This window comes from Otolemur garnettii, unplaced genomic scaffold, assembly GCF_000181295.1.
Source record: "Otolemur garnettii isolate 467f Iridium unplaced genomic scaffold, OtoGar3 scaffold00050, whole genome shotgun sequence".
NCBI classification, from domain to species: domain Eukaryota; kingdom Metazoa; phylum Chordata; class Mammalia; order Primates; family Galagidae; genus Otolemur; species Otolemur garnettii.
This window is the reverse complement of record NW_003852445.1, coordinates 9,247,471-9,257,677: the sequence shown is the minus strand read 5'-3', so window position 1 is coordinate 9,257,677 and position 10,207 is coordinate 9,247,471. Positions and strand designations below refer to the sequence as shown.

Sequence of the window (10,207 nt, the reverse complement as noted above, 5' to 3'; positions counted from 1 at the left end):
CTGTGAGCGTGATGCCATGGCACTCTACCCAGAGGTATAGCTTGAGGCTCCGTCTCAAAAAAAAAAAAAAAAACAGAAAATTGATTTCCTACAACACCCAGTTACAACTATAGAAGAAATATATGATGCCACATAGACCTGTGAGCAGCTACAGGTCTTTAGCTTACAGCTCATGCCTGTAATATATCTCTTGGAAAGTATAAAGTGAGAAAGTTTCATTACCTCAGATGGCCATGTATAACTGTTTCTCTCACTTTCTGTTTTTGAGGCATCTTGGTTATTTTTGTAAAGTTAATTAAGAAGAGGTTATAGCATTGCTTCCTCACTGATACATTTCTGTGACTCTTAAGTTTTCATTGCCTCTAGCCCTGTTCCAATAGAAGGGCTAGTACAGGAAGAGATTAATGAGCTGTGGGTGAGTGGAGGTAATACATAAGGGAAAAGTCAAGGACAAGCTCAGTTTCTGGCTGGGGCAACCAAGTGGATGATGGTATCATTTGTAGAGCTAGAAAACTCTGTGTAGGAGCAAGTTGATGAGTTCTCTATGGAGCTTTAGACTTAAATGACCTTTGAGACACCTGGGTAGAGAGATATGATAGTTGATAGTTGTATATATAAATTTGGCATCTAGGAGAAAGATGTTGGCATGATGACTGGGAAAGAGACAGACATAATAATGATAAATATATATGCATAGTAGAATATTTAGGGTAAGTTAAGTGTACTTTTTTCAAAGCTGTATTTTCTTCAGGAAGCCTTCTCTAATACAAAGAACTATTTTAAGCTAACAAACTAGAAAAATACAGATTGGGAGGAGAGTGCAACAGTCTAGGTCTAAGGTCCAGTGTGGGCAAAAGCCCTGGGTGAAGAGGGTGGAAGACAAAGAAAGAATGGGAAATGAAACTTGGAACAACTGATTGATGTGGGACAGAGATTTCACCTGGAAAGGTAGTGGTGGAAGATGGTGATTAGGTAAGACAGTAGGATGTGATGGTACACTTGAACCTGTGAGGTACCTCCATCTTGCCAAGTTTTTTGGTTTCTAGCATTGTCAGATTTGACTGAATATTTTGTGAGATTTGATGACTCTCCAGTGACCTATTGAGAAAATAAAGGCTTATCTTAAATAATTGGTGTAGTTCAGGCCTTTGAGAAACTGTTCTCTCAAAGGAAGTCTCCAGTATTGAACCTCCAGGCCAGGCATGGTGGCTCATGCCTGTAATACTAGCCAAGACTGGAGGATTGTTTGAACTCAGGAGTTTGAGACCAGCCTGAGTAAGAGAGAGACCCCATCTCTACTAAAAATGGAAAAATTGGCTGGGCATTGTGGCAGATGCCTATAGTCCCAGCTACTCAGAAGGCTGAGGCAAGAGTATCTCTAGAGCCCAGGAGTTTGAGGTTGCTGTGAGCTATGACGCCACACCACTCTCATGACTAGGATGAAGCGTGAGACTCTTGTCTCATAAATAAACTGATAGATTCTTCTTATGGTTTCTTTTGACAGAACGTTCTCAGGTTGACCAGCTGCTGACTATTTCTTTAAGGGAGGAAGAACTAAGTAAGTCATTGCAGTGCATGGATAACAATCTTCTACAGGCCCGTGCAGCCCTTCAGACAGCTTATGTTGAAGTTCAGAGGCTACTCATGCTCAAGCAACAGGTAACAGCACATAGGTTTAGGGAAAGTAGATCATCTCCGAAGTTGTATTTCATCCTGCTAAACACTGTGACTGGAATTGCCCTAAAAGAAACAGCAGAGGAATTCCCATAAAGGAGTGCCCCAAACTATTCCAGGATGGGTCCCGTTGGCATTCCAAAGAAAGAAGCACTAAATGCCAGGGGTGGTCAGTCCAGAGGGGTACAGAGCGGGCTGCAGCTGCAGCAGCAGCGTGGGGTATAATGGACAGTAAGAAATGGGTGTTCCATATAGGTATGCCCACAACAAGGGGGCCAGGATATGGAGTTTTTATGATGGTTTAATAAGGAATTTGGCTCAGGGCCCGGGACTAGTTTCTTTCAATGGTTTGGGCAAAAACCTAGTTACCTTTATCAGTGCCTGGGAATGACCAAGACCCCGGTTTGGGTTTAAACCTGCTGAGAAAAACTTCCAGCTGAGTCACAGAGTGGTCAGGGCACTCTGAGATTTTCAATCAAGACACAGAGAGAAAGTGGGGAAACTGGAAGACGATACAAGTTGGATTTCAACATGCTTAACAAAATACTTTATTTTTAGATAACTATGGAGATGAGTGCACTGAGGACCCATAGAATACAGATTCTACAGGGACTACAAGGTATTCAGAGGACATCTCATGGATTGGGCCCTCTACAGCTTGTTACTTTTTTGTTCTCTTTTACAGGGAAATGAAAAGTAGTCAGGAAAGGGTCACGTGGTTTCTCTAATGTCTCATTGGTCCTGTCCTCCTCTAGAAAGGCCTGTAAACTATACATCCCAAAGATTTTTAGCAATAAAGGCAGTATGTTACAGGAAGAGCTTTGGGTTAGGAATCAAACAATCTGGGTTCAAATCTTTATTCTTTTGTTAGTAACCTACTAACTTTGGATACATCAGTTGAAATTTGACAAATTAGAATGTTGCTACCTGTTCTGTGTGTGCCTGTAAGTGGTCGCATAGGCTGTATGACTTCTATTTTAAAGGATTATGAGAAATTATCCTAATTATTTAAAATGCTCTTCTAATCTTTAAATACAGATTGGCTCAGAAACAAGTGACTTTTCAGGTAACATTTTTGCATCTGTATGTATGTATGTTTCTCATTCTAGAAACATATGAACCTGCTGAGCACCCAGACCAAGCTCCCTATAGCCTCACACGAGAACAAAGGAACAGTAGATCTCAAACATCTGATGTCACACTGCTGCCTGCTCCCCTTTTCCCAGTTTTCCTGGAGGCTCCATCTTCCCATGTGCCACCGTCATCCACTGGAACCCCTCTTCAAGTAACCACATCTCCTGCTTTCCAACCCCATGGCAGTGGCCCTGCTCCAGACTCATCAGTTCAGATTAAACAAGAGCCTATGTCTCCCGGACAAGATGAGAATGTGAATGCTGTGTCACAAGGTTCTGCTTGCAATGTGTCCAAGGAATTACTGCAAGCTAATAGTATGTAAGCTTTTCTCTGGGTTAAGGGCATCCCTGTAGTAAGACTAGGGCAGTTTTATACTTGTGATGTAAAGCCATACTTACTAATTAAAACCAAAGTAATTGCAATTAATTTTTCATTGAAATTCCCTTCTTATAGGAGGATTATTTTATAATATTTCAGAGAATGTAAATTTAAATATTTCTAACTTTTCTTTAATTTTCTGTGATCAAGGGTCACTGAGTCGACTTTGTGTTAACACCTAAAATGTTCTTTTTATTAGGATAGGTGCAGAATATGTCTGGTTTTGTGAGATAAATGGGCTTGAAGTTCAGCCAATTTTCTAGATAAGGTATATCCTCTGAATTTCTTAGCACTAAACTGTCTTTATCATCGCAAATACAAATCAGGTTAATAAGCCTGCGAGGCAGGTGTCATCATGGAAGGCAGAGGGCTCTGCAGCTTGAAATATGTAATAGGAACTTGGTTGGTTTGAGAAATAGCCAAGGTTTTGGCTATTTTTATGAAATTGCATTTACCCAGTTAGCATTTAAGCCATTTAAAAATCCTACTGGAAGTTTGCATAATTATAGTAGTGCCATGTTGAAATTTAAGTCAAACACACTGGCATTGTGTGATTTCTTAAGTGAAAACAAAGTCTGAAGAATTATCCTAGATTTTGATACCAGACTTGGCAGTACTTATCTAGATAGCAATTATCACATGTGTATTATCTATCATATAAAATTTTAAGTTACTTTTACACGGATAGTATCTAGGATTAAACAAAAAAGTAAAGAAGTATTACAGTGACCTTTTAAGCTAATTTTTTTGGAAAAAAAGCTAATAAGATTTCTTTTCCTGATTATAAAAGTAATTCATATTCATTGTAAAAAAAAAAAAAACTAAAAAGAAGGTCATGTTGTTGTGTATTGTTTCAGGCTTTCTTAAGTCATTAAGTGTTGTATGTTTTCATGTAGAGTTCGTACCAAGAAGGAATCATAGTATATTACGAGCCGATTTTTTTCACTTAATATATCATGATCATTTTCCTGTGTCATAATTCATCTAAAATACTTTATTTTGCTAGTTGTGTAATATGTGAATAGTTGCATGATCTGGATGTGCAATAATTTATATAATAAACCTTTTTCAAATATTTAGTTTTCCCACTTTTTTAATATTTTATATAACACTACATTGTGTATGTCTTTGAGTACATCTGTGATTATTTCATCAATTTAAATACCTAGACATGAGATAACTAAGTCAAAAGAGATGGACATTTTTAAGTCAGCTGACTTTTAATCTACTAATAGATTAAATTGGATGGGTGTGTATAAAATATAAAATGCAAACTTCTAAGAAGTTATAGTGAAAACACATCAGCTAAGGAGATAGTTAAGTGACTACTAAGAATAAAATGTGGTATTAAATATGTAGACATTTAAAACAAGAAAAAGGGGGGAGGTGTTGTTTTGGACTTTTTTTGAGAGTGTCTCACTCTGGTGCCCAGGCCAGAATGCCGTGGCATCATAGCTCACAGCAACCTCATCCTAGGTTCAAGTGATCCTATTGCCTTAGCCTCCCAAGTAGCTGGGACTACAGGTGCCTACCACAGCACTCAGCTAATTTTTCTACTTTTTAGTAGAGATGGTGTCTTGTATTTGCTTGGACTGGTCTAGAACTCCTGAGCTCAAGGAATCCTCCCACCTCAGCTTCTCAGAGTGCTAGGAAGTGAGCCACTGTGCCTGGCGAAGAAAAAAGATCAATAGACACAGTTCTTTTTTCTTTTTTCTTCTTTTTGAGGCAGTCTTATTATGTCGCCCCCTCGTTAGAGTACTGTGATGTCACACAGCTCACAGCAACCTCAAACTCTTAGGCTTAAGTGATTCTCTTGCCTCAGTCTCCCAAGTAGCTGAAACTTCAGGCGCCCACCACAACACCCGGCTCCTCTTTTGTTGCAGTTGTCATTGTTACTTACCAGGCCTGGGTCGGGCTCAAACCCACCAGTCCCTGTGTGTATGGCCAGCGCCCTAACCGCTGACCTATGGGCACCCAGTCAGTGGACACAATTCTTGCTAACGATGAGTTTTTGTTGAGAATAAGACATGCATGTTATTTCTGAGATTAATACAAGGCAAAGTGTAGTAAGTGCTATAACAGGAATGTGTGGGCTATGGGAAACTGAGGGGTGGGATTACAGCTGTAATAGTCATGGTTTTGTGACCGTATCATTGAAACATTTGGTGGAGATCTAACCGTAATAAATAATTTGCAGTTTGCGACTATTAACACTAAACACACAAAAAAGATGCAGTGATTTTATTCTTCTTAATTCAGGAGAGATCAGTGACAGTTGTCCAGTTTATCCAGTCTTCACTGCTACGTTGTCCTTATCAGAGCTAACAGAAAGTTTCCATGAGCCTAGCCAAGACGTGAAGTTTTCTGTGGAACAAGGGAATACCAGAAACAGAGAAACCCCTCCCTCTTCCCAATCAGCTGGTCTTCCTAGCATGAAAAGAGAAGGTGAAGAGCCAGCCAAAGTCAACAGTGGATCTGAAGCTTATACAAGTTCTTTTCTAAGATTATCTTTTGCTTCAGAAGCCCCTTTGGAGAAGGAACCCCACTCTCCAGCTGACCAGCCTGAGCAACAGGCAGAGTCCACTCTGACATCAGCTGAAACTAGAGGAAATAAGAAAAAAAAGAAACTTCGAAAGAAGAAAATGCTACGGGCTGCCCATGTTCCTGAGAATAGTGACACTGAACAGGATGTATTTACTGCTAAACCTGTAAGGAAAGTAAAAACTGGAAAGTTGTCTAAAGCAGGGAGAGTAACAATCTCCGCTTGGGAAGATATCAGGGCTGGGCAGGAGCAGGAGAGTGTCAGAGATGAGCCAGATAGTGACTCATCTCTGGAAGTCCTAGAAATTCCTAATCCTCAGTTAGAAATCGTAGCCATTGATTCTTCTGAATCTGGAGAAGAGAAACCAGACAGTCCATCTAAAAAGGATGTTTGGAACTCGGCAGAGCAAAACCCACCAGAAACTTCTCGTTCTGCTTGTGATGAAGTGAGCTCTACCAGTGAGATTGGCACTCGCTATAAGGATGGCATCCCTGTAAGGTAAGGCATAATTACATTGGTCCAATCTGAACTGCTTTCACTATTTTTCTCTTCCCTTCCCTTCCCTCGCCTTCCCTCTCCTCTTCAGACAGAGTCTCTATTGCCCTGAGTGTAATGCATCAGCAGCATCATAGCTCACGGCAACTGCAAACTCTAGGTTTAAGCGATCATCCTCCCTGAGCCTCCTGAGGAGCTAGGACTAGGCATCCACCGCAAGGCCTGGCTAATTTTTCCATTTGTAGTAGAGACAGGGTCTTGCTCTTGCCCAGGGTGGTCTCTTAACTCCTGACCTCAAGTAGCCCTCCCATATTGGCCTCCCTGAGTGCCAGGATTACAGGCATGAACCTCCATTTAAAAAATAAAAATAAAACTTAGTTATGAATCAGAATTAACATGAAAGCAGTAGTGGTTATAGATATGGAAGAATGAAACCTTGGCAGTAGAGATATTCTGTTTTCTCTTCTATGTTATAAATATTAAATTTGCTCTTCTTTCATATAGAAATTTCAGATGAAAAACATCTTTTATATCTCTCCTCTGCTTATTGTTTAGAAAAATCATTTGAGTCAGGAAATTTTTAATTTTACTACCTACCTGTCCTGTTTACATAGATTCTAAAAAGACTTTTGCTATTATTTTGTAGAGTGGCAGAAACTCAGACTGTGATCACTTCCATAAAAGCATCAAAGAACTCTTCAGGTATTGGTTGTTTCATTTTATTTAGATTATCCACAGGAAGGGGAAAAAAGTCTTACAAATATGAAAGCGAGGGCTTAAATCTTCTTAAATACGTTTATAGAATAGGAGAAAGGGAAGTGGTTTATCACCAAGAGGATTGTCTCCATCAGCAGTTCCAATATCCCTAAAACCTCAAATTCTCATTTTTTTTAGTTTCTTATTTTCTTATCTGGCTCCCTTATCTCTTCAACCAATTAAGGTTTCACTGGCTCTAGGGATTTATGCTTTGAGAAGGAACTGCTTAAGGATTAATGCCTTACTCAAATAACTGTTTGAAAGCAGGGGAGATGGTATGGGAAAGATTGAGTGCCTTCCACGTATCACACAAAAGCTCATTATATAAGTACCTGTCTTTTTCCTAAGTAAAAGGTCTATACTGCTTTATCTTTTATTATGGAATCTTTATTTTTTTAGAGACAGAGTCTCATTTTGTTGCCTTTGGTAGAGTGCCACGGCATCACAGCTCACAGCAACCTCCAGCTCTTGGGCTTAGGTGATTGTCTTGTCTTAGCCTCCCAAGTAGCTGGGACCACAGGCACCCGCCACAACACCCAGCTATTTTTTGTTGCAGTTTGGCCGGGGCTGGGTTTGAACCTGCCACCCTCAGTATATTCGGCCGGTGCCCTACTCACTGAGCCACAGGCGCCGCCCTTATGGAATCTTCATAGTGAAGAATTTTAAAGAACATTGTGGTAGGCTCGGCGCCTATAGCTCAACCGGCTAAGGCGCCAGCCACATACACCTAAGGTGGCGGGTTCGAATCCCCAGCCCGGACCCGCCAAACAACAATGACGGCTGCAACCAAAAAATAGCCGGGCGTTGTGGCGGGCGCCTGTGGTCCCAGCTACTTGGGAGGCGGAGGCAAGAGACTCGCTTGAGCCCAGGAGTTGGAGGTTGCTGTGAGCTGTAATGCCACGGCATTCTACCCAGGGGGACAGCTTGAGGCTCTGTCTCAAAAAAAAAAAAAAAAAGAACATTGTGGTATTCTTCTAAGGGAACTGGGTTTTAAGACAATCTTTTGGTTTAATCCAGGAACCAATAAGGTTTTGATTTTTGAGTATCTTTTCAGATCTAGCAGCCAAGTCTCTGAAACTTATTCTTGCTTCTAGAAATATCTTCAGAGCCTAGAGATGATGATGAGCCCACAGAAGGAAACTTTGAGGGGCATGAAGCTGCAGTGAATGCAATTCAAATATTTGGAAACTTACTATATACATGTTCTGCGGATAAAACTGTCCGAGTTTATAATCTGGTGGTAAGTTAATATAATATTTTGAATGTTTTTGGTCGCAGGTTTTAGAAAATCTGGCTCATGCCTTCTTAAACAATAAAAGGAATTTATTGGCTATTCAGGGGTATAGGCTTTAGACTATAGATACAGTTGTTCCAGAAACTCAGCAGGATCACTGGGGACTTAATTTCTTTTTGTCTTTCAACTATGCCTTCTCTGGTGTCTCCTCTTTTTACAAGTTGGTTCCCTTCCTGCTCACAAGATATCAGGAGCCGCTGGGGTTTATCCCTCTTACCACCAGGAAAGGGTCTTTTGTGTTTTATCCTGTGAGTAATCACCTATGGCAGAGGAGGATAGGATTATACTAATAGGGTTGGGCCAGTCAGGTCTTGCCCCTGGAGCTGGTGATGCAGTTGGTTGCTTGACAGCTACATAATAGAGGAGGGATGGGTATATCCCTGACAGTTGATTAAATAATAGAATCCAAATTATTAAGGAGAACAGCACTTTTCTACTACCTCACACTTTGATGTTTATTCTCAAAAGAACGAACTTTTGAGTTTGGAATTTGACATGTCAAACTAATTCTATTTATCAACAATGATAGCCTAGAAACTTTAGAAACATCTTGTCTGAGCAAACACCTCGAAAGTATTTAAAATCAATGAAATCAGTGAAAATTAAAGAGTTAGGTGGTGAATCAAGAAAATGTGCTCTATACAACAGATAAGTAATTTCTTTTATGCTAGTGATAGAAATAGTAATGGGAATAATTGAATGAAGGAAACAGTGTTACCAGGTAATTGAGTGTAAGATCTAGGCGATTGGGTTGAACTCTCAACTTTCCAGATGTGTGTGTTTGTGTAACATATATGCACGTTCTAAATCTCAATTTGTTCACAGAGATGACATTTGGGATATTCCCTTATGAAACCACACGTGGGCCACTAAGACTTGTCAAAAGCATATTTTTGAATACTGCTGAGCATTCTCATAAGCTGTTTGCTAATCAAATGCACAACTTTTCTATGTAATTGGCTGTAGTTTAGATTTGCTAGGTCCTTGGTTCATAGGTTGGAGCCTTGGCCTAAACATTGTTTCAAATTCTGGTCTATCTTATGGTGAATTGCCCTAAGCATTTTTGGTATGGCTTAGCTAACATATTCTTGCGACCATAGTGCATGTGATTGTTGGACAGTCTGTGAACAAATATTGACTGAACATCTTCGGTGTACCAGGTACTACTCTAGGCTCTGAGGATACAGGAGTGAACTGAATGTTTTAGCTTCTTTTGAGGAATATTATCTAATCCTTGTATTTCCCACAAGCAGTAATCTGGTCTGTGCTTGATTTTAGAGCCGGAAATGTATTGGTGTCTTTGAGGGCCATACCTCAAAAGTGAACTGCCTCCTGATTACTCAGACCGTTGGGAAGAAAGCTGCCCTTTACACGGGTTCCAGTGATCACACCATTCGCTGCTATGACGTTAAGGTAGGTTAGTCCACAGAAATAAAAAGTGGTGATAGGGCCAGGCGTGGTGGCTCACACCTGTAATCCTAGCACTTGGGAGTCTGAAGCGGGTGGATTGCCGAAGCTAATGGGATCAAGAGCTGCCTGAGCCAGAGCAAGAACCTGTCTCTAAAAATAGCCAGCCATTGTGGCAGGTGCCTATAGTCCTAGCTACTTGGGAGGCTGAGACAAGAGAATCACTTGAGCCCAAGAGTTTGAGGTTGTTGTGAGCTGTGATACCACAGCACTCTACCAAGAGTGACAAAGTGACAATATGTCTCAAAAGAAAAATAAAAAATAAATAGGGCAGTGCCTGTAGCTCAGTGGGTAGGTTCTAACACATGTAGTATTTAGCATAGTAGAACTGTACCTTAATGTAAACAGTTTCATAACCATTTAACAAAATTTTCTTTAGAAATCGAGTTTTCCGGCTCGGCGCCTATAGCTCAACCGGCTAAGGCGCCAGCCACGTACACCTAAGGTGGCAGGTTCGAATCCCCAGC

The 10,207-nt window shown here is 40.6% G+C and overlaps 1 protein-coding gene across 3 annotated transcripts in view; it reads left to right on the top strand.

Moving 5' to 3' along the window:
* ZNF106 (zinc finger protein 106) overlaps positions 1-10,207 on the top strand; it is a 62,708-nt gene that overhangs the window by 39,074 nt on the left and 13,427 nt on the right. For 2 of the 3 annotated variants that reach the window (XM_003791755.3, XM_023514291.1), the window contains 7 exons: positions 1,505-1,659; positions 2,233-2,293; positions 2,784-3,122; positions 5,446-6,226; positions 6,870-6,925; positions 8,074-8,219; positions 9,552-9,686. In XM_003791755.3, coding sequence (XP_003791803.2) covers positions 1,505-1,659; positions 2,233-2,293; positions 2,784-3,122; positions 5,446-6,226; positions 6,870-6,925; positions 8,074-8,219; positions 9,552-9,686 — 1,673 coding nt within the window. The remainder of the gene's footprint in view (positions 1-1,504; positions 1,660-2,232; positions 2,294-2,783; positions 3,123-5,445; positions 6,227-6,869; positions 6,926-8,073; positions 8,220-9,551; positions 9,687-10,207) is intronic. The other variant, XM_023514290.1, reaches the window with a different exon arrangement.